This window comes from Rhineura floridana, chromosome 2 (assembly GCF_030035675.1).
Source record: "Rhineura floridana isolate rRhiFlo1 chromosome 2, rRhiFlo1.hap2, whole genome shotgun sequence".
Lineage (NCBI taxonomy): Eukaryota > Metazoa > Chordata > Lepidosauria > Squamata > Rhineuridae > Rhineura > Rhineura floridana.
Genome location: NC_084481.1, coordinates 144,405,801 through 144,431,725, shown reverse-complemented (window position 1 = coordinate 144,431,725; position 25,925 = coordinate 144,405,801). Strand labels below are relative to the sequence as shown.

General features: G+C 41.6%; 2 protein-coding genes across 6 annotated transcripts in view; one reads left to right on the top strand and one right to left on the bottom strand.

Annotated features, from left to right (window-relative positions):
• The window catches only part of PDHX (pyruvate dehydrogenase complex component X), a 108,775-nt gene extending 91,411 nt beyond the window's left edge, over window positions 1-17,364 (bottom strand). Inside the window, exons 1-2 of one of the 5 annotated variants that reach the window (XM_061610756.1) lie at window positions 16,794-17,364; window positions 5,253-5,336 (exon numbers count right to left, since the gene is read on the bottom strand). In XM_061610756.1, coding sequence (XP_061466740.1) covers window positions 5,253-5,313 — 61 coding nt within the window. In that variant the 5' untranslated portion in view covers window positions 5,314-5,336; window positions 16,794-17,364. The other 4 variants (XM_061610757.1, XM_061610755.1, XM_061610758.1 and 1 more) reach the window with 4 other exon arrangements.
• APIP (APAF1 interacting protein) overlaps window positions 16,959-25,925 on the top strand; it is a 54,680-nt gene continuing 45,713 nt past the window's right edge. The window contains exon 1 of the mRNA XM_061610759.1: window positions 16,959-17,097. Coding sequence (XP_061466743.1) covers window positions 17,032-17,097 — 66 coding nt within the window. The 5' untranslated portion in view covers window positions 16,959-17,031. The remainder of the gene's footprint in view (window positions 17,098-25,925) is intronic.

The window sequence follows — 25,925 nt, the reverse complement described above, 5'->3', positions numbered from 1 at the left end:
CAAGGCCTGGAGCTGCAGTAAATAGGAAGAAACTGAGCACCCTCATTGCCCTGATCAGTTGCAGTTTTAGTCTTTGCCAAGTCCACAATTTTGACAGTTTCCAGGGAAGAACATCAAGTAACAAGGTGGTAAATCTACATAGGAAGAGGATGACAACATGGGAAGTTTCAAAAGCTAGATGGTAGTATGCACGAACTAAAAAGATGAGGGGAGCGATTAAGGTGCAAATCTTTTAAAAAAAAAACAGTTAAGGATAAGGTAAGGGATATGGACCACTAGCCGATTCAGAATAAGCCAAATTCAAGATTGATTACAAACCTAGACCAATCCAGACAGGTTAAAGGGGATTAATGGCTCCATCTGAATTAGCAACAAAAATGTAGGCAGAGAAGCCCAGAGAACGTATTAAAAAGGAACACAAGATCAATGACTAGCAGGAAAAGAGAAAGAAACCACTGTAGGCTCAAGGGCCACGATCTCAAAGAGAGAAAGAGACTGAAGTTGTCAAGCTTGCAGATCCTGACCTACATGTTGAAGGGCCACTATGAATACAAAATGTCTGGGAATAGTGAAGGATTCATGAGGACAACACAACAAATTACTATCAATGTAGGATCCCAGGGGACCTTCCTCCAGTAACAGGCAAGATATTCTTTAAGTGATACATTATTTTGAGCAGAAATTTCAAACGACTGATATTTTAACTCATAATACCATTTTTAGATAAGCAATACTCCTGTGCGATCCCCCCTCCAAAGAGAACAAATGGAGGGCGCCGGTATTTTTCAAGCTCAGATTCTTTCAACATCTCCTCAACCAAAACAAGTTGTCCTTTTAGAAATACATCTTTCATTTTAATAATGAAAGTTTGTGTGTGGCAGTAGAAGCTTTCATGTATCTCTGAAATGGAATAATTTAAATCAGCATTTTCTTCTCAGTTCAAGAAGATCATGTCTGCTGCGTTATGATAACAGACCTATGAACTCAGATTCCTTTGTCTATTGAAGACCAGCTGGATGCCAGCCATTAAAACTGGATATAGCGGGAACCTGTAGAGGTTCTTGGACAATTCTAGGGCCAAAACCATCCAATACACACCTTTTCTTTACAGCACTGAAGAAACAAAGGCTTGATTATATTACAACTTTGCATGCAATGCAGTTTTCATTAATATATGAAAAAGACTTTTAACAGACAAAGGAAACAAAGTGACTTGCCTAAGCCTTAAATTGGGTTTGTCTTTCTTTCTTTATGAAACACTTAAAACACTGAGCAATTATGGTGGCAGTGTAAAATAACTGTGCTGCTGAAATGAAACACACACGTGTCTTTGTCTTTTGCTTCCTCTATTACGTTTATGAAAAGCACAAAGAGAGGATATTGAAAGAGTGTGATGTCTGTATTTCAGGTGCCTTGGGCAACAGTTAAGCAGCAGCCACATGCAAACTTCTTTCGGTATTTGGTGTCTGCAAACATTTCATTTCAAGGAAAGGAATAATAGTCTACTTATCTGCTCAATAAAACACCTGTAAATGCCCCCCACCATTTCTCTCTTTCCTTAAATGGAGCCTGAGGAATTTCAGAGATTTTACCATTATTTTAATACATTAGCCTCATATATCAAAACAAAAATTTTATTTATTTATTTATTGAATTTATTAGTTGCTCATCTGACTGGCTGTCCAGCAACTCTGGGCGACGTACAAAATAGGCATACAATACCTAGACATTAAAAATCTAAAAACAATGAAGATAAAATCTAGCCAACCCCAAAAGCCTGCATTTATCCAGAATGTCAAACAGAAGAGATGTGCACAGATCTGTGGTATCCTTTTGAAATACAGATAATGCATACTTGGAGAACACATGTGGAACCATTTCAGATGCATTGCAAGCATTTACACTAGAGGTTTAGAACTATTTTATATAATACAGGAACAAACTGAGAAGGTACTGTCATTCTGTACTACAACTACAAAGGCAGTCAATTTTAGAAAGATAAACAAGAAAATTCCCCACTTCCATAACAGAAATTGGGGTAAAAAATCTGAACAAGTTATTGCTAATCAATAACTTGATCAACAATAAATAAGTTTCTAACTCCTTGGTTACCTTATTAAAAATAGCAAAAAAAACATGTAGCTGCCTTTTATAAATTAATCATGTTAATACAAATTTTAACAGACCAAGAGTTCAGACTATATTGGCGTTTTCCCTCCATTAAGTCCTCTTTAAAAATATAAGTGAACTACACCGATTGAAAGCCTTCAACATGTCTTAATAAAGAACAGCTATCTTTAGGTGACAAGGATCAGGAAGAACAGTGGATAATGTATGACCCCAAATATCATTTTGTTAAAAAGTTAGACAGTCTTTTTTTAAAAAAAAATTCCTAATTTAGAGATGGCACCAGCAAACTGATAGAATTTTTCAAAAACTAGTTAGCACTAAGGATAAGTAGTTATTATTAATAGCATATGCATGGAATAGGCTATTAGAAGCCGAAAGAATTCATGCTAAAAAACTATAAAAAGGCAGGTCAGATTTTGTCATTCCCTGCATTTAAGAGATACCTCTTCCTACCAATTGAGACCTGATCTACACATGCTGCATACCAAGAAGGACTGATATGGTAGAGTCCAGTGGTGGAATGGGCAGAACCAACTCAGAATAGACATGGATGGAAAATCACATTTTTAAATGCTTCTTCATCTAAAAAATTCCCTGTAAGATTTTTTTTTTAAACCTCTAGCACAACCTCCCTCCCTAGTGTGTTAAGCGTTTTACTTGCAGGGAGGGTGGTTGTTTTATTTTAAACGTAAGAGTTTTCAAATATGGTATCTCAGGATTCTACCATCTGTCCTGCATGTGGGTTGGAGCCCAAAATTCAGTTAAGTTGGTCTTGCAGGTAACCAGAGCTAAAGCAAATAGCAGTTGCCTCTGAACAAGTAAAACAAAAGTGTGTGCGTTATGTGCCTTCAAGTCGACTTCTGGCGACCCTATGAATCAGTGACCTCCAAGAGCATCTGTCATGAACCACCCTGTTCAGATCTTGTAAGTTCAGGTCTGTGGCTTCCTTTATGAAATCAATCCATTTCTTGTTTGGCCTTCCTCTTTTACTACCCCCTTTCGTTTTTCCCAGTATTGCCTTTTCTAGTGAATCATGTGTTCTCATGATATGTCCAAAGTATGATAACCTGTTTCATCTTTTTAGCTTCTAGTAATAGTTCTGGTTTAATTTGTTCTAACACCCAATTATTTGTCGTTTTCACAGTCCATGGTATGATCAAAGCTCTTCTCCATCACCATGTTTCAAATGAGTTTATTTTTCTCTTATCCGCTTTTCTCACTGTCCAACTTTCACATCCATACACAGAGATCGGGACTACCACGGTCTGAATTATCCTAACTTTAGTGTTCAGTGATACATCTTTGCATTTGAGGTCCTTTCTAGTTCTCTCATAGCTGCCCTCTCCAGTCCTAGCATTCTTCTGATTTCTTGACTATTGTCTCCATTTTGGTTAATGACAAGTCCTTGACACGTTCAATGTCCTCATTTTCAACTTTAAAGTGACATAAATCTTCTGTTGTCATTTCTTTAGTCTTCTTGACATTCAGCTGTAGTCCTGCTTTTGTACTTTCCTCTTTAACTTTCAACAGCATTAGTTTTAAATCATTACTGGTTTCTGCTAAGAGTATGGTATTGTCTGCATATCTTAAATTATTGATATTTCCCTCTCCAATTTTCACACTATCTTGATCCAAACCCGCTTTTCGTATATGTTCTGCATATAGATTAAACAAATAGGGTGATAAAATACACCTCTGTCTCACGCCCTTTCCGATGGGGAACCAATCGGTTTCTCCATATTCTGTCCTTACAGTAGCCTCTAGTCCAGAGTATAGGTTGCGTATGAGGACAATCAGATGCCATTTCTTTTAAAGCATTTCATAGTTTTTCGTGATCTATACAATCAAAGGCTTTGCTGTAATCTATAAAGCACAGGGCAATTTTATTCTGAAATTCCTTGGTCCGTTCTATTATCCAACGTATGTTTGCAATATGATCTCTGGTACTTCTTCCCTTTCTAAATCCAGCTTGGACAACTGGCATTTCTCACTCCATATATGGTAAGAACCTTAGTAAAACAAATTCACTCAGTAACAGTCCAAAGCCTTAGGCCAGAACAGGCCTGAAGGGTCAGAAGAGCAAAATGTGTAGCAGTTTTGGTAGCCTGCTAAAGGCTTGCAGGCACAGTAAGCTTTATTTAGGTATAAATCAAAGTGTTTTAAGTTGTATCCAACCAATGTATACATCTTTCAATAGAAAATATCTGAAGCGCAAATGGAACAATGGAATTTAATGGATCTCTCTTTTTCGCAATGTATATCACCCTGATTCATATTACAACCACAGCAGTCACTAGACATGATGCTGGAAATGTTCCAGAGTGTTGATAAAACTATGAATGCTAAAGCCCTATAGTAACAGTAATGATGCAATAGTAGTAATAGAGAGCCACCGTGGTATAGTGGTTAGTGTAAACTAGCACTGGGAAGACATAGGCCACATTCACACTGTACATTTATTCCACTATTGCTCCACTTTAAACAGTCATGGTTTGCTCCAAAGAATCCTGGGAAGTGTAGTATGTGAAGAGTGCTGGGAGTTGTTAGGAAAGCCATATTCCCCTTACAGACCTGCATTTCCCAGAGTTCTCTGGGAAGAAGGACTGACGGTTAAACCACTTGGGGAACTGTAGCCCTGTGAGAATAGAGATCTCTTAGCAACATTCAGCACCCTTCACAAACTACACTGGATTCTTTGGGGAAAACCATGACTGTTTAAAGTGGAATAGTAGTAGAATAAATGAACAGTGTGAATGTGGCCCAAGGTTCAAATTCCCATTCAGCCATAATGTTCACTGGGTAACCTTGGACCAGTCACTATCTCTCAACTTAGCTTACCTCACAGGGCTGTTTTGAGAATACAATGGGAGGAAGATAACTGCCCTGGGCTCCTGCTGGGAGGAAAGGTGGGATATAAATCAAATAATAAATAAAATAAATAAATAACCGCATATGCCACCATGAGCTTCTTGAATTAAAAAAAAGAGGATATAAATGTATAAGTGTAATGTACTGCTATGATTAGTTTGTGGTAATTCTTTTTGATGTACCAAGAAGGTGGCAACCGACAAGGCTGAAGGAGACAATAAATGCAGGTTTCAGCACTTAAAAATGACATTCACCTTCCTTTTTCAGCCATTTCACTATGTTTCCTTCTTCCATTGTAGGTGATAGCGCAGGCATGAGGATTTTAACAGCAGGGGTACCTTGAGAGAGAGAAAAAAAGATATCAGTCTTGATGGTATGGTTGTATTTTATTGGCATATCAGATGTAATTATACAGCCACAAGAGTGGCTGTATTCTATAGTCAGTAGGGATTTTTCGCGTTCTACCATGTTAAATGAAAATACACACACACAAACCTTTCTGGTGCTTTCTATAGTCCCAATTCAAAACAAAAACTTACAAGTCTTATACTGTTGGATTCAGAATCGCTTGCTCTACAACTCTGAAAGTTTTCTTGGTGATACACAACCCCCCCACGGAGAATCCACAAGTTAAAGTGAAAAATGGGAGAGAGAAAGACAAGAAGCCGTTTGGACTTTTTTCTTGAGAAGCTGTCATAATCTGTTGTCATTCATTAAAACTGAGAGATGACTGTAAGGTATCTGTAATCAAATCCCTGAGCTTGCCCCAAACACAGACCTTCATCTTCAGTAGGGTTAAAGTAAAAAAAAAAGGCATGGTTTGTTTTTAATTAATAGATAAAAAAATGCACTACCGTGGGTGATATCACGCAGGCGCAGTAGAAACCAGGAGTTCTTTTGTTTCACTCTCCCTCCCCCCTCCCCTTCCAGTTACTTGGAGGAAGCAGGGGAAGTCTTCTGCTCCTGTGATTGGTGGTCCACAGACATGTGACTCACACTGGCCTTCTGCTCAGCTCCCTCATGCTCTGTGTGAGGAAGCACGAGGGAGAAAATGGAGAGCCAGACAGTCGGGGGGGGGGGAGAGAGAGGGAGAGAGGGAGAGAGGAGAGAAATGGACGGTGGAGGGAGAAAGCCACATGGCAAGGATGATGGAGAAGGCAGCAGCAGAATGGAGGTGAGTGATGGTGATGTGTGTGTGTGTGTGTGTGTGTGTGTGTGTGTGTGTGTGTGTGTGTGTGTGTGTGTGTGTTCCCACCCCCGCTGTCTCCCGCAGCCTGCTCTTTCCGCTGGCTCAATCGCCCTGCCACCCCCACCCCCTATCCTTAAATGGGTTTATAAATGACAAAAGCTCAAATACTTCTTGTTTGCAGTACGTGTGGCTGTTTGACCTGTGCTCATAACATTGTTGTAGTTATTTTGAGATTGTATGAGACTCTTTGTTGCCACCACTCACCATATGCTCAGAGGCACATGTTACCAAATTCTTCCAAGCTACACAGCAAGTGGATTGGACTGTGAAAGACCAACCCAAATGGTGTTTGCATTTTGACCAATTTGTAGGGCAGTACAATATCTCAGAGAGGAGTTCAGGTCACCTGCTCCCCTGGTGTATTCACTATAGCTGCCCAATTTCCCTGCTTTTTAAAGTTTGATAGAAATAGCTGTGGGCTATAGGTACATTCTTAAACTGCAAGGTTTTTTGCCTATTAGTGAATAAATCTTTAAGCTGTGATCCTATGCATACTTACTCCTTTAAGCCCTGCTGAACTCCACTCAGAGTAGGAGGACATTGCCAGTGGCACCAAAATCCACATACCCAGAATGCAGGTTGATTTATGCTCATGGTAAAGTTGTTGTGTAAAGCGTTTGCCACAAGCGTAACTTGTAATTTGTACTGTCACAAAATTGCCAGAGGGTTGAAGGATATCACAGTAAATGTGGGCCAAGATTAAAGATGTGCTCGTGGCTGTGCCATAAGCTCAGTTCAGTAGTTATATAAATTTACCCACACCAGTTTTGGTCTAAATAATTGGATCTCAGTATATCTTTAACCTAACAACTCCTTCATAGACAACTAAAGAGATAAACTAGTATAAAAAGAGACACACAAGCACAATATTAAGTTATGCCTGCATAGTATCAAGCAATTTCTTGCTATGATCCTCTAAAGTTCCCCAAGCTTCTCTATTGTAGATTTGACATGGGGATGAGAAACGTATACATTAAGTATAATACCAAACAATATTACCAAGAAACTGAATTTTGCAGATTACATACTATTTCCTATTATGTTAGAAGTGTCTCATATATTGCTCAAACCCTGTCTAGAATCTACCCTAACTTCATTTCAACAAGTTTTAGATAAGACTTTCCCATTTAACCTAGCCTGTCAAAATCACCACTAAGTAATCATAAAGAGCTAAGCATTTTAAAAGGTTTTTTGTGGCACTGCTATGATTTTGTGTCTCATACTGATTTCAGACTGGACTTGAGCAATGCATGGAAACCCCCCCTCAAATTATACTAATTTGTGAATGATAAGAAACCACAGTGACCTGCCTGTGAAGTAATTTGACTGAGTTACAACATGGTTATCGGAGAAATTCTAGAAGTGGATCATTACATATTAAGCAAGAAGGGTAATTTAACAAGTTGTTGCAAAATCAGACCACACTGTGAAATGTGGTCTCATTTAAAAAAAACAATAATACTGGGATCAGGCACTATTTGGGTGAACATAGGCTTCTAGTAGTAAGACAGCTTTACCTACCTGATAAAGGCACATATTTTCCAACTATTGTAACAGATGGGATTTGTACATGCATACTAGCAAATTTACAGGCATTTACACGATAGAGCATAACGAAGAACTCCCCGAAGTACCTGTGGTTTATTTCATATTGCCAGTGGTCCCACACAGCACAGAAAGGTATCCTGGCACATAAAATCTAGCACAATTATACTGCGAATATCCTACACTTTAAATGCTCACTTCATAAAATGGATGCTTCTTGTATAACAATGTGGATTTGGCCATCTATCACATAGACCTTTGTAAACAAGGATTTCTAAATTTAGTAATCTGAAAGCATCTGTTGCTCATACAGTAACTCAAGATGGACATTTAAAGAAAAAGACCACTTTAAGTCAATTTCTTTGTGGCATGATTCATATGCTAGCTTGCAACAAAACAAATACTTTATATAGACATAAAAGTTTGTATCCAAAGATGCTGTTCTGCAAACAGAAAGTGTCTTTTGCTCACAAAAGGGCTTTTTAAAAAAAACCTAGTAGAACACTTCAGGAGAAAAACACATTCAAATCAAGAAAAGTTTGTTTGCACATGTACTTTCAAGACCTTTTTATAACCTACTAGAGGTTCTTCATTTTTATTCAAGTTTCCCATAATATAATGCAACTCCCAATAAAAGGAAAAGCTTCCCTACTTCCTAGTACTAGCTCTATTGTGCAAGAATTCACAGAACAATACTAGTACATTTTCTCTTTCCATTCACAGTTCTTTGGATCAAAGCAAGTTCTCCACCCTGCCCTAGATGGAAAGTGGGATCTGGTTGTAAATTATGTTAAACGCCACCAGGGTTTTATTGTAGACCAGACGTTCATATTGTGACAAATGATTTGCTGGGGTTTAGCTGCGTTATGGCTATGGTTGGTGGGAATGGTCGAGAGTAAGGTTTGTATGTGAAAGAGTGCAAAGGATGAGTTTGGAAGATGTTACTGTGGGAGAAGTATGGATGCAGCTTCTACTTGGGTAATTTTGTTTACAGTGCAATCCAATACATGTCTGTTCAGAAGCAAGCTCCATTGGATTCAATGGGACTTATTCCCAGGTAAGTGTGTACTGGATTGTAGCCTTAATCAATAATGATGCTTTATATGTGGACTTTTTCTAGTATTTCTGCATTTAATTTTTCTTGTAATTATTTCTTTAAGAGTACATTTTGTTTTCTTGTTATTTATGCTACTGTATTTGATTCTCACTTGTATTTGATTTTCATTTGCAGTTTTTTATTTTGATATTTTGTGACAGGTTGTAAACTTCGTATGAGACTTTTTCGGAAATGTAAATCAGTATAGATATGACTAAATAAAACAAACAGCGCAATTCTAACCATGTTTGCCAATAAATAAGTCCTATCAAATTCCCAGATAAGTGGGGTTAGAATTGCATCCTAAATCTTGCTGTTGCACAAGAACAAGAGGGAAAGCCCAATGACTGCCTTAATTTGCCAACCAGCCACATGAAGCCACTAGACATCATCAACAGACTACAAGAGAGGAAGGGGCCTGCCTTTAATTTTCTATTTATTTTAGTCAGTCCTTGTAGCAGGTTTGATTCTACTAGCTATCTTCAGCACTAAAATCCAACACCATAAATTCTGAAATTTTCCAAGAGGGAGAAGAGATTGACTTGGGCTTACATTGGATATTATTTATGTGTAGCCTATGAATGTGTCCTGCTTTACAGAAAACAGCCCTATCTTTTGGCAGGGTCTGTCTGAAGATGTTCTCTATTTGAAAGGCTGGCTGGTGCAAGAATGAAGAACCCTAAGAAGTAATAGCACAGGCCTTGAAGTTAGTTGTCCCTGAGCACCTGGACTGCAGGCTCAGCAGGTATACAAGTCATCTGGTCAGTCTTCCCAACTATGAGATGTATTGTTTTTCTATTTAAATTATAATTATTTCAAAAATTAACATCTATAAATAGCATGTGCAAATTTTATACAAATCATCGTCTTCTTTTCACCACTTTTTTGTTACGCAGTTTTGACTTCTGGCAATGTGTAAATGGCCATCCTATCTATGAAAGTATATATGAATGTCTGCAGATGCTGGAGGTGAGACAGATAAACACAGTGGAAAGGCACAACCTTTCTCCCCTATCTCATGTAGTTGACAGTATATATTCCAAACTTGAGAGTTAGGCCTTTGGCTCACCAGGGCTACAGCTTTATAACAACTTATTTGGGAAAAAGAAAACAAAATTTAATGTGTAACATTGCATTGCTAGTTTAGTACTGTCTCTTCCAATATGCAATGGATCTCCAGGGTCTCAGGGAGAGCCTCTCTCAGCTCTGAGCAGCCACTCCAAAGTGTTTTCACAGCTGTCAAGAAGCATGGCAGCCATGGGTGTGATGGAGCCCTTGTCTTCCCTGGCACACAGGTAGCCTCTGAGCCCCCCCTCATGCCCCCTTCATCATGAGATGGTGAGGTTACCTTTTCTCCATTAAAAGACATAGAGCTGAACAAGGAAGTTGCAAGAGTGACACTCTTTTCCACTTTCTCTTTCAGTTCTACGTGTTTTTCGAGGCTCAGGTTAATTCTATTGGACCCAACTTTTACCCAGTTCTGACTTTTACCCAGATCCTTTGGAAAAAAGAGGTGTATGCATATGCATGCTTCTTACCCAGATCCTTTGGAAAATAGAGGTGTATGCATATGCGTGCCTTCTCTCTCTCTCTCTCTCTCTCTCTCTCTCTCTGAGTGTGAGTGTGAGTGTGTGTGTGAGAGAGAGAGAGGAGGTTGATCCAGTAAGGGAAGAGAGAAGTGATCAGAGAGGGTGGTGCCCACAGCTCAAAGATCGAGATTTGCCCGCAGGGCTAAAAAGGTTGGCAACCCCAGTGAAGAAAATAAGCTGGAAATCCCCCATTTCAAACTTCATCCAAGATTTAATGTGGCCTTAGGCAAGTTATTACCTCAAACCTCCAAATGTAATGCATCTTTGTTTTTAAGTATTTGCCTGGCAGCCCTAAGCAACAAGGAATTCCATGCAGGCGACTGAGCAGGCTGGAAGAGGAGGGATGGGTATCTTTGTCCCTCTGCTGTGCTCAAGTGGGCTGACAGAGAAGGGAATCCCCTGCCTCTTTTTGCCACCTCCAACAAAGAAATGCATTGATCTGGCAGCTGGACAGCCATCTGTCGGGAATGCTTTGATTTGGATTCCTGCACTGAGCAGGGGGTTGGACTTGATGGCCTTAAAGGCCCTTTCTACTTTTCTATGAAGAAACACAGCTTTTGGTCTGTTCTCTGCCAACAGACTAGTATTTTTTTTTTTTGCAGGCTAGTAACATTTATAAGTCCTTTGTGCAGTGCTTCCTTAGTGCCCAACAAGCAGCTGTTGGGAATTTGGGAAGCAAAGAGCTTTGCAAACCCTGTGCTCAGTGCTTCCCAAATGTAATCACAGGGCTGGCAAAGCGCTTTGTGCAGCGGTCCCCAAGCACCCAACAGCCAGCTTCTCGTTGGGCACTTTGGAAGTACTGTGCAACAGAGCTTTGCAGGCCCTATCAATTGGGAATGCCTGCAAAGCTACTTTCAACTAAGTCCCGCATTACCTGCCCCGCATCTGACATCATATGTGATGTCAGGTGTAGGGCAAGTGCAGTGGTTTGCCTTAAATGGCCTCTTGGGCCGAATGGGGAGGCCTGACTGGCTCGATCAGGCCTGCAAGCTGGAAGTTCCCCACTTGGGGATAAGGCATCATGCAAGATAATTTAATGAGTTAACTAGAACCCAGGATATAGTGTTTCAATATAGCTGGATACATGATACAGCTCATAAATGCAAACTAAAAATAAAGTACAATTTATAATGTTTACATCATATTTACATGGCCCCCTTCCCCTAAGGAACTCAGAAAGATGTATTGTATCATTTTATCAGTTTTCAGAAGTGTTCTACAACATTCATCCACATATGAATGGCAAGATAAGATGCTTAATCATTTTTCATTTTAAGGCCCCTCCCCTTCCCTTCTCTCTGCTTCAGTTATGTATCTATCAGCTAGAAAGCAGCAGTTATGTTAACCGTACAGGAATGCTTGAATATATACTTCTGCCACCTGCAGGTTAAAATTAATGTAGATGCTGATATCACAGGCAACACTACAGCAAGATTACAGACAAGATACGTTAATGTTTAAATTAACACTTCTGAAAGTGATGTACCTTGCTCTTAACTGATAAAATTTGCTTTTTCTAAGAAATATAGCAGTTTGGCTTTACAATAGGGTTCAAAGATTGTCAGCTCAATTCTATGGCTTTTTGCATCATCAAAACAATATTGAGGATTGGAAGCAGTAACTGCTACTATCAATATAGCCTTGCTCATTTGTTCTGTATCCTACTTTTCCTCCAAGGAACTCAGAGCAATTTACATAAAGCAGTTACAGAACTTTGGTTTGTTAGTTCTTCACAAGAATCCTGGGCCATTCAAGTCAAATCTTACAAGAGGAACTGCTTGGGAGACCTGCTGCAGTCCATTACACATAAAAGGTGAGATTTTCCAGCTGCTCTTCCTCTCCAAAACCTTGTAATAGGGACAGTCAATGTGGTGCCCGCCAGATGTTTTGAACTACAACTGCCTTCATCCCTGGCTATTGGGAGGGCTGATGGGAGCTGCAGTACACAATTACCTGGAGGGCACCATGTTGGCTGCCTCTGCCTTATACAGAGCAGGATTAGTCCTGGTCTCTTTTCACTATTTTGAAGGCCTAGGTTTTTGCTTTTCGGCACAGAGAAAAATACATTTTGGTTTTTTAGTTTTAAATATTTGTTTTAAATTCAGTTCTAAGTTCTACTGTTTGAATTTGTATTTGTACTTTGTGAGCTGGCTCGGGAGCCTTTTTAGGCAAAAGGCAACATAGATATAAACTGTAATATAACAGCAGCAAGTACAGACACATCAAAAAACATACTCTACATTAGTAGAAGGTCATTAGGCATGTTAATAACTTAAGCTGCGTTATTCAACAGTAAACACAGACACCTGCGACCCTCCCAATCTCTTCTACAATCCTAATAAAACAAACATTCTCTCTCACTCTCACACACACACTTCAGGCTCATCCTCTGATTTCCCCATTCAATAGCATTGCCCTCTACATCACCTACTCACATCTACTACCAAATCCCAAGATCTACAGATGACTAAAAAGGGACTTCATCTGTAATTCACCAAATACTCACCCAGCAGCTTCTGGGTCTTGTGCAGAGACCGCCAACCCACCACATAAGGCAGGGAACCAAGAGACCCCCGCGGTACATTCCGGCCGAGCAGCAGCTTCACCGCTCCTCTGCTGCTACAACTCAGGAACAAGGAGGCTGCCATCTTTTCCCTCTTCTCCCCCTCCCGCACACCAGAGCTGTCTCCGTTACTGCCTGAACAGAAATACTCCCACTACGGCATGATGCCCTTTACTGCCTGAACAAAAATACCCACGGAAATAATTCCTCATCCTCATACGTTAATATGAGACTCCTTGGACTGAACGAGTGTTGTACGACACCGTAGTATTGATTTGCTATAATTAAAGAGCCAGGGAGAAGCTAAAATTTCTCCCTCTGAAGTAGATTCGCCTCCTATTGTTGTTACTTTGCCTTTAGCAGCTGCGTAATGGGTAGACAAATAACAGGTGAAACTGTTCCAATATTGCGTTTCCACGCTACATAACGTTGTGCCCGTTGATGTTCGGACTGCAGTGCAATGTTTTGTGTTTTTTTAAAACATTCAAATAAATTTGGCTGCCTCCGAATCGCAAATACTCGTAAATCGAAAAGCACATTTGCAGGTAGAAAACAATTTATTCTGAATGCTCCTATATGTAAACAAATTCATTGCAAGTAAACACATCAAGGGGAAAGATTTTAATCCAACCCGCTCCTCCCCTGCATGTTTTTTTTTTTACTTCAAGCAATTTTTGAAACGTGATTCCCAACCTGTCTTCAGAAGTGGGGCAGTTCATTCTACAGCCTCGTTCCGATTCTTGTGTTCGAACACAGCCTTACTTCATATCCTTCAAGATTGCACAGAGAAAAAGAACACTTGTGCATCAGTAACAGCTGTTTTACACCAAGGCTCATTACTTAAACTCCATCTCACATCTCCAACTGTTGTTGGATTCCTTTATAATAAAATCCTATTCTGCACTGGTTTCAGAAGCAGGGTGTATCAACAACAGTTTATTTTTAAATGAATCATAGAAAAGTAGAGTCGGAAGGAGTCAACGAAGCCATCAAGTCCAACCCCCTGCTCAATACAGGAATCCAAGTTAAAGCACACTCAACAGGTGGTTGTCCAGCTCTCTCTTGAATGCCTCCAGTATTGGAGAGCCCACCACCTCCCTCGATAATTGGTTCTATTGTCTTACTGCTCTAACAGGACATTTTTCCAGATGTTTAGTCAAAATCTGGTTTGCTGTATCTTGAGCCCATTATTCCACGTCCTGCACTTAGGGATGACCAAGAAGAGATCCTGGTCCTCTTCTGTGTGACCTTTCAAATACTTGAAGAATGCTGTCATATCTCCCCTTGGTCTTCTCTTCTGAAGGCTAAACATACCCAGTTTTTCCAGTCACTCCTCAAAGGGCTTTTTCCCCCAGTCCCTTGATCATCCTTGTTACCCTGCTGTGAACCTGTACCAGTTTAATCAAGTTAAGGAGATGTTTCATCTCAGCACTGATTATCTGCTTGTAGTTACTATAGCAGCCCATCTGGCACCTACTCCCTCCCTACAGCAGCCCATGTGGCACCTACTTTATCTTTTAGTTGCCAAATATGTTTTTAATTTCCCAGACTTCTGAAATAGCATTTAAGTGTTTTTTAAGTATATCAGTATGACTGATACTTTGAGAGTTTGTTCCTGGTGTTCAGTCTGGTTTGGATGCTCATGATGTATTGCATATTATTTTGTAAAGCACAGTATATTATTACTATTATTATGATCCATATTTATAATCCACTCTTCACTAATTATTTCATTCCCAAACCACCTAACAATGAAATAAAATAACAGAAAAAATGTATACAATATACAAAATTACAGAATCCATAAAATAAGTGCAGTAAGCAGCAACAAATTATCATAAAACAAAACTAAAAACCAACAAGACCAATTGAAATGGAAATGGGCTGCCTTCAAGTTGATCCCAACTTTTGGCAACCCTATGAATAGCGTTTTCCTGGTAAGTGGTATTCAGAAGTGGTTTACCATTGCCTTCCTCTGAGGCTGAGAGGTCCAAGGTCACCCAGTGAGCTTCATGGCTATGTGGGGATTCAAAGCCTGGTCTCCCAGGTCGTAGTCCAACACACTAACCAATTAGAATTTCCAACTGTGGTTTAAAAAAATAGGATATCCCAACCACAACCAGCAAATAGTCTTAGCAATAGTTCCCACCCTATTCATCACCTGGGGCAGCCCACTAACTCCTGCTCTGCCTCTTACCCAGAGGGCCCCACAAATCTTTTTTATGTAATACTATTTTACGAAGAACAGGTATGATGACAGGTCCTTATCCCAAGAGGCTTACATTCTAAAATAGACATGGTGAAATGAAGGCATGGATAGGCAGTTCAGTTACCCATACTTTGGGTTAGTGATGATATATCTTCTGTTATACGTTATAGGAACTAAGGGGATAGGAGAACAGCAAAGCCAGAGGGAACAGAAGAGAAGGACCAATGATTAGGAATATTAGGAGATGGTAGCTGTTATGTGCCTTCAAGTTGATTTTGACTTATGCCACCCCTATGAATCAGCGACCTCCAATAGCATCTGTTATAAACCACCCTGTTCAGATCTTGTAAGGTCAGGTCTGTGGCTTCCTTTATGGAATCAATCCATCTCTTGTTTGGTCTTCCCTTTTTTCTACTCCCTTCTGGTTTTCCCAGCATTATTGTCTTTTCTAGTGAATCATGTCTTCTCATTACGTGTCCAAAGTATGTTTACTTAAAGATTTTTATAATGTATAAATCTTTAAATAAACAAATAAAATGGAAATGGACTACCTTTAAGTCGATCCTGACTTATGGCAGTTTACCATTGCCTTCCTCTGAGAAGCAGTGACTGGTCCAAGGTCACCCAGTGAGCTTTGTGGCTGTGTGGGGATTTGAACCCTAGTCTCCCAGGTCATAGTCCAGCACCTTAACCACTACACCACACTCTCAAGCAACCCAGCATAGACTCAGCTGTATTTATTATCTGGATAGGTGGCTATTCAGGGTATGTGGAAGTGCAGGAGATTAGTACTTGTGCCTGTAAATCAGGGATAGCAAAGTGGTGCCTTCCAGGTGTTGCTGGACTCCAGCTGCCCTCATGCCAGACCATTGGCTCAACAACACCTGCAGAGCTGCAGTTCCGTATCCCTGCTGTAGGTTTAAGATTCATGGGTCACTCCCAACTCGTATTTATTTATTACATTTATATCCCACCTTTCCTCCAAGTTCAAGGTGGCTCATATGGCTTGCCCCTCCCTATTTGATCCCCACAACAACCCTGTGAGGTAGGTTAGGCTGAGAGAGAGTGAGTGACTGGCCCAAGGTCACCCAACGAACTTCATGGCTGAGTGGGGATTCAAACCATGGTCTCCCAGGTCATAGGCCAACAGTGGAGTCATTACACCACACTGACTCTCTCTGTTTGCACATCTAGGCTCTGAAGAGGGGGCAGAAACCTAATACACGTGTATGCACTCTTAACAAAACTGTAAAAAAGGTATCACAACACATGCTAAATTGCAAATTATCATCATAATTTATTACCTGCTCTTCTCACAAAGATCCCAGGGTGGGTACAACAATTTTAAAATATGACAAAGAAAATTAAAAAAAAACAGCCAAAAATCCTAACGTAGGGTTCCAAAATTAGTAACAGTAATTACTTGGATTAGTTACCCGGAAAAACATAATGTCCCTGTTACACAGCGACACTTGGAGCCTTACGGCTGCATTCTTATGCATGCTTTCTTGGGAGTAAGTTCCAACGAACTTAGTAGGGCTTACTTTTGAGTAAGGACACAAAGGCTCAACATGTAAAGCCTTCTACTACTAAAGCATCTTATGGTGGTTGAGGGCTGAGATCAAAGGCTGCCGACCTCGAGCTCATTGTTCTTCCCACACTACTCCTCCCGGTCGGCTTCAGCTGTTTTTGCAAGCAGCTCAGTAAGGCTCCTCCCTGCGCCGAGAGCGGGCAAGGGCCCGGGGTCTTTCTTTTTGTCGGGTTAAGTTTTCGTTTAGCGATATGGCTGAGACGCAGAAGCGAGGGAGCTGTGGCTGTCCGTGCCGGAATGGCCTGGATAAAGCGGAGGTAACGCGAAGAGCCAAGGAGCTCCAGTCTCTCTCCTCGCGTAGAGGAGTAAGGCGAGTGGTGGGAGGGGAAATGCGCTCTTCGCTGAAGCTCTGACCACTTTGGGAAGGGTCATACGTAGCTCAGTGGTAGAGCAGAGGGTCCCAGGTTCAATCCTCGGCGGCTCCAGGTAGAGCTGTGCGTAAACGTCACCTGCTAGAAACTCTGGGGAGCCGCTGCCAGCCAGTGTGGATAATATAGAGAGGTTATGGACCAGCGGCAGCTTCCTATGTCCACTTCTACAGTTTAGGTTGGGACATCAATCTGAAAAACAACCAAAAACCGTTGATGGAAGTTTCCTTACTGTGGCTTTAACGACTTGCATGACAATCAGAAATCCAGCAGATAAAGCGTTAATCATCAGGCTAAAAAAGACTGAATTATTATTTTAAAACTATTGTCGTTATTATTGTCAGATATTGGCATATGCCAATCAAAAGAGAAAGGGGAGAAAAAGAGATGGAGGCTTCATCAGATGAATTTTGGGCGATCATGTACAGTAGGGCCCCACTCATATGGCAGGTTACGTTCCAGACCCCCGCTGTAAAGTGAAAACCACTGTAAAGCGGAACTCATTGAATAGAATGGTGCACGATGCCCAAAAACCACTGTAAAAGAGGAACAAGCGCCATATGAGTGGGGCTTTAGTCTAATTGAGACTGCTGTATTGGCGAAGCGCTGTAAAGCGAAGCGCCGTAAAGCAGGGCCATACTGTAGCTGTTTAAAAATGCTCTACCTAAAATGAATCCAAGTTCATACCTGCTGGCTGAAAGCCCCAGTAGGGGCGGCAAAGGCAATGCGTAGCTGCTATTGTGGCTGATAAACGCACAAATATTTTGAGAGTGTAGAATCCAGCTGTGCCTCCAGTGTTAGTCAGGGGTGAGAATAAGATTATTTGGATATACTCCAGCACTGACAAAGCACCACCAGTGCCCCACCCCACATTGCTTAGAGCAGCACTTTTTCAGACCCAGACTCATCTTTTATCCAAAAATGCATTTGGGGACCCATTTCTTATTTTTTACTATATATTTGTATGGTGGTAGTGCTGCTGTTGGACCCACCTTAAATCTGTCTGTGACCTAGTAATGGGTCCCGACCCACCAGTTGCAGACCAGTGACCTAAGAGAAACAGAGCCTAAAACCTGAGCATTCCCAAATTCTGCATCCTGGGTTCTATGCAAAATGAGAATGCTGACAGGACCAAGAGCCTTTTCCTAATCTTAGGTCCCTGCCTGGTAAATGAATGGAACTTTGTCATCTTCTGGAGTCAACCCTCGAGGAGGCCAAGGGGGCTTGGGGAAGGACCATAGCTCACTGGTATCTGCCTTACATGCAGAAGGTCCCAGGTTCAACCCTGACATCTCCAGGTAGGGGACAGACTCCTTTCTGAAATCCTGGAGAGCCACTGCTAGTCAGTGTAGATACTGAGGTAGATGGACCAATAGTCTGATTCAGTATAAGACAATTTCCTATGTTCCCTTACTCAGGTTTGAGTTTTTATTCAGCTATGAAGCTTACTAGGTGGCCTTTGGGAAGTCACCAACCTACGTAGCAGGTTTATTGGCGAGTACTTAAACACTGCTGTAAGTTCTTATTTTCCATATGAGTCTTTAAACCACATTTAAAATGTGAATGCAACATGTACCATTTAATCAACACTTAGCGGATGTGCTTATATGAAAGATGCCTACAATCTGTTTTTTTGAAATGCTTCCTAATCAAATACAAATAGTTCCGTTTAAGCAGATTGGTTGTTTATGTTGCTTCTCATTCTGGGGCTGGGTGGCTTTAGGTTACAACCTTAGGCTCTCCGCAACCATGGAAGCTAAGCTAAAATCATGTCAACCTAGTGCTTGATTAATGCAGTTGGACAGACATTTCTAGCTGTATTTCAAATCATAAATGTAGGACTTCATGGGCTTTAATACTTTTATTTATCAGTGCTTGCTCATTTTAGTGTTCATTTTCATTTGAAGTGGGTTCTTCTGAGCACTATTTTTCGCTTGAACATCCTGTGCAGCTGAGGGCAAACTATGCATTTTACTCAGAAATAAAGTCCCACTGTGTTCGATGGGACTAACATAATTAAATGTATAGTATTTTTAAACATAGCAGTCAGCATAAGTGATATTCTGAAAATGCCTGAATACAGTAATTCTGTTCTGAGAAGGCCAGCTGCATAGGAATGGGCTTCAAGAATCTTAGGGCTCATCCAGACGACTGTATAATCTGTGATACGATCGCTTTGTGTGTTCATTAATTTTCCATGGTCCATACGACATCACCTGTTAAAGTGGACTTTCTCGATGTTAAATCCGCTTTGGCATTACTGCAAAAAATGCTATTTGCTTTTTTAAACCAGGAATCATCTGCTGTACCTTCAGGCGCTAGGATGCAATACCGCGGACTTTAGAGCAGGAGGCGTTCTGTGGGCGGTGCTTGGGCATTTCCCCATACCCCTTCTCTCATTCACAGCCAATCATGTATTTCCACTTTTGCGCATGTTCGAAAATGACCAGGGAAAGCCTGGGAAAACTGAACCAATCAGAGCAATGGGGTGGTGTTGGGGGGGGGGCTCTGCAACTTCTACTGCACAGATGCAAAAAAGCGCATTTGCGCAGAAGCAGCTGTTAATTTTTAGCCAGCGTGCGAACTGGGCGGCAATTGTGGTTGTTTGTAAAGACTCCCTTTTCCTGGCTGGTCTCACTCAAGTGCGACTGGTTGGTGCAGGGAGCTCGCTTTGCTCTTTCCTCCTTGCTCAGAGACAGACAGACACGCACAGGCACACACAGCGGAGAAAAGCGAGAGCCTGGCACTTTGTACAGGGCCATGGGAAGGAAAGGGAGAAGGAGGGGGGTGAAGGCAATGGAGCATCAAGTTTTGTCCAAAGTGGTTGGGAAGCCGCTCTCAGTAGCTCTTCCCTGATGCTGACGACGCCTACGCGGAGAGGAAGAGGCCGGCAGAAAGAGAGAGAGAGAATGGGGAGGAGCTGTTCTGGAGAAATAAGTGGAATTGCCAGCCGTGTTTATCTCCAGAAACGTTAATATGCATAAAGGCAGAAAAGCATACAGTTGGTTTTGCGAAATATCACAAATACAACCAAAAAACCCACAGGAATTATTGGCATATAAGTGGTTTGCTAGATGGCCACCCGCAACCATCTAAGGAGGCTGTGGAAGGAGAGCGGAGGAAGGGGTTGCTGGTGGCGAGGGCCAGCTGGGGAGACAGCGGGCAGTGATGCCAGCCCAGCTGATCGGGAAAGAGCGAACAAACAGGCAAAATGAGGACTGTCAGATGACGAACCGGTTATGGAAAATGTGGATTATCCCGCTCCGTTTGGATGAGCCCTTATTCTAGCTCTGTACTCAGCCACAGATCCAGAGTGGGCAGAACTTTTGAAAGCAAGCAAGCATTTCTAATCCAGAAAAGGATGAGTCATTTCCAAGTCTGTTAAGAAACAAAAGTTGTACCACTTTTTACTTTCATGATGAGTGGGAGAAATCATTGGTGAAATTAAAGTGTGTGTGCATGATCTGCCACTTCAATGCAGCAGCCAAAAAAATAATAAAAAAATCATAGAATCATAGAGTTGGAAGGGGCCTTGTAGGCCATCGAGTCCAACCCCCTGCTCACAGCAGGAAATCCACAGCTAGAGCATCTCCTGCAGATAGCTGTCCAGCCTCTGCTTGAAGACATCCAGCGAAGGGGATCCCACCACCTCCCTAGGCAGTCGGTTCCATTGCCGAACCGCCCTTACTGTCAAGAAGTTCCTTCTAATGTCCAATCTGAATCTATGCTCCTGCAACTTAAAACCATTAGACCTAGTCCTACCCTCTGGGGCAGCAGTGAACAAATCTGTACCCTCCTCTATGTGACAGCCCTTCAGGTACTTAAAGAGTGCAATCATGTCACCCCTCAGCCTTCTCTTCACCAGACTGAACATTCCAAGTTCCTTCAACCTTTCCTTATAAGACTTGTTCTCCATACCGGCTATCATCCTCGTCGCCCTCTTCTGGACCCGCTCTAACTTGTCTATATCTTTCTTAAAATGAAGCGCCCAGAACTGAACGCAGTATTCCAGATGAGGCCTGACCAACGCAGAATATAGTGGGACTATTACTTCCCTCGACCTGGAAACTATAGCTCTGTTTATGCAGCCCAAAACCGCGTTTGCCTTTTTTGCCGCAGCATCACACTGCTGGGTCATGTTCAACTTGCGATCCACTACAATTCCAAGGTCCTTCTCACACGCACTACTGCTAAGCCGGGTATTTCCCATCCTGTACCCATGCATTTTGTTTTTGTGGCCTAAATGCAGAATCCTGCATTTGTCTTTATTGAATGTCATTTTATTAATTTCAGCCCAATTTTCTAGTCTATCCAGGTCCCTTTGGATTTTATTCCTGTCTTCCATTGTGTTAGCTATCCCTCCCAGTTTCGTATCATCCGCAAACTTCATAAGGCTTCCCTCCACCCCATCGTCTAAATCATTGATAAAAATGTTGAAGAGTATCGGCCCCAGGACAGAACCTTGTGGCACTCCACTCGAGACCTCCTTCCAGTCCGAAGCAGAGCCACCGACGACCACTCTTTGAGTACGGTTTTCCAACCAGTTGTGAATCCACCTGACAGTATTTCCATGTAGTCCGCATTTGACTAGTTTGCTAATCGAAAGGTCGTGGGGGACTTTGTCAAACGCCTTGCTGAAATCTAGATAGATGACATCTACAGCATTTCCACCATCTACTAAGCTAGTGACCCGATCAAAAAAAGAGATGAGATTAGTTTGACAGGATTTTTTCTTGACAAACCCATGCTGGCTCCTTCTAATCACAGCATTGTCATCTAGATAGTTGCCAATGGACTCTTTTATTATCCGTTCTAATATCTTTCCCGGTATTGAAGTCAGACTGACCGGCCTGTAATTCCCCGGATCTTCTTTTTTACCTTTTTTAAAGAGTGGGACGACGTTTGCCCATCTCCAATCCTCCGGCACCTCTCCCGTTCTCCAGGATTTCTCAAAGATGATGGCAAGAGGTTCCGAGAGTACATCTGCAAGTTCCTTCAATACTCTGGGATGCAGTTCATCAGGCCCTGGAGATTTGAACTCATTTAGGTTAACTTGGTATTTCCTGACTATCTCCTTATCAATCTCAAACTGCAGTCCCAATCCCTTACTGAGATTGCTACCGATGCAAGGTTGCACACTGTTCCCTTTTTGGGAGAAAACGGAGGCAAAATAGGCGTTGAGCAGTTCTGCCTTTTCCTCGTTATTTGTCAACATTTTGCCATCCTCATTGAGCAGCAGTCCCACCGTTTGCTTGGTCTTTCTCTTGATTCGAACATATCTGAAAAACCCCTTTTTGTTGTTCCTCACTTCCCTTGCCAGCCTCAGCTCATTCTGGGTTTTAGCTTTCCTTACGCTATTCCTGCACGTCCTAGCCGCTCGTCGGTACTCTTCCTTGGTGATGCGTCCTTCCTTCCATTCTTTATACATGCTCTTTTTTACTTTTACCTCCTCCACCAGTCTTCCGTGTAGCCACATTGGCTTTTTCCGATGTCTTCCATTTTTCTTCCTCTTTGGAATTGTTTGCGATTGCGCTTTTTGTAATACGTTCTTCATGAACTCCCATGCGTCTTGGGCTCCTTTTTTCTTTAGTTTATCTTGCCACGGGATCCTATCCATCATTTCCCTGAGCTTGCTAAAATCGGCTTTCCTGAAATCCAAGGTCCATGTTTGACTATATTCTTCTTTGGCTTTCCCCAGAAACCCGAATTCCAGCATTACGTGGTCACTTTCCCCCAAGGTACCGACCGCTTTAATTCCCGTGACCAATTCGTCCGTGTTAGTTAAGATCAGGTCCAGGATTGCTGATCCCCTTGTTCCTTCTTCTACTCTTTGAAAGAGGAAATTATCAGCAAGGCCCATCAGGAATTTGTTGGAGGCTTTGTGCTTCGCAGAGTTTGTCTCCTAGCAGATATCCGGGTAGTTGAAGTCCCCCATCACTACTACTTCTTGCCTCCTTGAGATTTCGGAGTTTTGTTTGAGAAAGACCTCGTCTACCACCTCTTCCTGGCCAGGGGGTCTGTAGTAGACACCTACTACCATGTCGGTTTTATTTGTTTCTCCATTTATTTTTACCCAAATGGTCTCTACCTGACCATATATAAAGGTGTTTCAAATCCCATCACAAAAAGTACCCAGAAAAGAGTGAACGTCATAAGGTCAAAGGTAGGGAGCTGAGATCTAGACTGAAAGTTAAACAATTAGTTTCAACCAAACTTGTGACAAAATCAGAGTCATCAATAGTGAACTTCATTGGAGGCAAGTCACATCCTAGCCAAACATTTTAAAAAGCCATAATGAGACATGATTAAAGAGCCATTCCTTCAAGCAGCTGATTCAGTACTAGAAAGCTCTAAATACAAAGCTGAATTTCTGTCATCCCTTAATGATCTACAGCTATCACAGAAACTTGGAGTCCAGAAGCCATGAACTCTGATTTGACTGACCAGCTGCAAAATGATATTGGGACATGCATCTACTTTTCTCTCCATCTTGATGAGTCTACAGATACTTATTTATTACACAAATTTATTTACTGCTTAACACACAATACTGAAGTGGTGTACAACATAAAAATACACTATATCATAAAAACAATATAAAAATCTCGTTTTAAAATTAATCCACATTGATCAATGGTACATACAGCTGAGGTGACACTTCAAAAAAACCCTATATGAACAAATAAGTGTTAAGCAAGCATCTAAAATTAATTACTGTAACTAGTAATTATTGTAACTAGGGTATTGTTTTGCAACTAGCTTTCTCCCCCACAACATTTGCAACTGGTAGTGAATGATTGAGGGGGGGGGAGGGAAAAGTAGATGCCCCAAGCCAAAGGTCTGCTTACTCTGTTTTATTGACCCATTCCTGTTAATACTTTAGAGTAGATCTGCACAGTGTGTGACTTATCAAGCTGACCACAGCAGTCAGATAAATCCAAACCTCCAATCCACCATGGGAGTGGATGGGGTGGAGGTGTCCCTCTGCCCAGTCCTGCCCTGGAGCCTAACTACTGAAGAGCACCCAATGCACTTGCTGAAATGGCCAGCAGGTAGAGCCTCCTGCCAGCAGTATCCTTGCCTGGACTAGCCAACTGACACCTCTGAAAAGGGGCATTCGGAGAGAGGAGAGGGGGTGGATCTGGGTTGGCACAGGATCCACTGGATCCTGAGGTAGCCTTGCTACCATCAAGTGATGGCAATGGACCTGATCCAGGCCTTTTCACTGTGGCAGCCTGGGAGCTGATGTAGCAAAATCACTGTTTTCACCCTGGCCAGTGCAGACAGTTTTCTGTAGATGAAGCAATGGTTATACCACTCCTTTAAGCCCCAGCGCTGCTTGCCACAGGATTTGGATTGTGACCTCAGTCTGCCACTGTGGCACCATACATGGCTGGTATGGTAAGCTGTGCTTGGCGGGCCATATGTTGGCCAGCCTTTACAACTTGAACAGTAACTGTAGTGCAAGAAGAACAATCATTAAATGAATGCATTGTTATCGCTGAACAGTTTCTGTTGGATAGATTTTATGTTGAGTGTGCTTTGCGGATTTGTTGTTTGCATTTTAATGATATTGATATATCATATATACACACACACCCCAGCAAACTGGATACTGGAACTTGACCAAGCCCACATCTTCACCACTACCAGCCATATATGCTGATGAAGTTGGAAGCGGAAACGTTTTGTTAATACAATAAAAACCTCTGTTTTGTTAATCACCATTATGTTCATATATATGGCTGGTAGTGGTAAAGATGCGGGTTTGGTCAAATTCCCATCTCCAGTTTGCTAGTAAAGCCACAGATACCATACTGTCTAAATACAATAACAGTACAATAACAATAATACATAACAGAATTAAAATATCACTGCAATGCTAGTAACTCAATAATTAACAGCTCATTTAAAATATATTGAAAAAATAAACATAAAGCTTACTAATAGATCTATTGACAATACTTGACACTTTCACATCCCTAATTAACCCAAAGCTGATGGATGGCATTAGTGCCTCTAAAACTTTTATACTGAGCCCCAAGAGGCCAGAAAGCCCCCTCATACTTCTTGTCCATGCAATGGGCTATCCACACTGCTGCTGCCAAGATCCTGGTCCCAGAGGAGAGAATAGCCAGCTGACAAGCAAGCCTCCACTGCAGGGTGGCAGTGGCAGGGGAGAGAGGAACAGCAGTGAGGGACGACAAGTGGTGGTGGGAGTTACAGCAGAGGGGGAGCGTGGCCAGGGGAGGGGGCCCACGGAGCAGACGCCTTGTTCAGGGCCCTCTCAAATCTGACAGTGCCACTGTCTGCGAAACTTGCACTTTAGTTTTATAGGGTTAGTGCAAATCAGGTTGTGGGGGGGAGTTGACTGATACTGTTTCTCACGTACATAAGTGTAATTTTGTGGGCTTAAATTACTAACGTTATCAGCACAGCTGCTTTATCTATTGTTACTTCCATGGTTTATTAATGCTTCTCATTCTTGTAATAAAAAGAACTGAAAGGAGAAAAGCCCAAATTCTATTTTGGAATTTTGAAAGTTGCAGAAGTTCTGACTACGTATTGGTTATAGGTTCTTCTCTATAATTAAGCTGTAATTCATCCCCTTCCAAAAATAAAACTCGAAATTATATATCATGTGAATTATTTTGATACATTTTGTGCAAAACTAGCTAATTAAAGGTTCTTTTGTTGCTATTTTTATCAAAGCAATA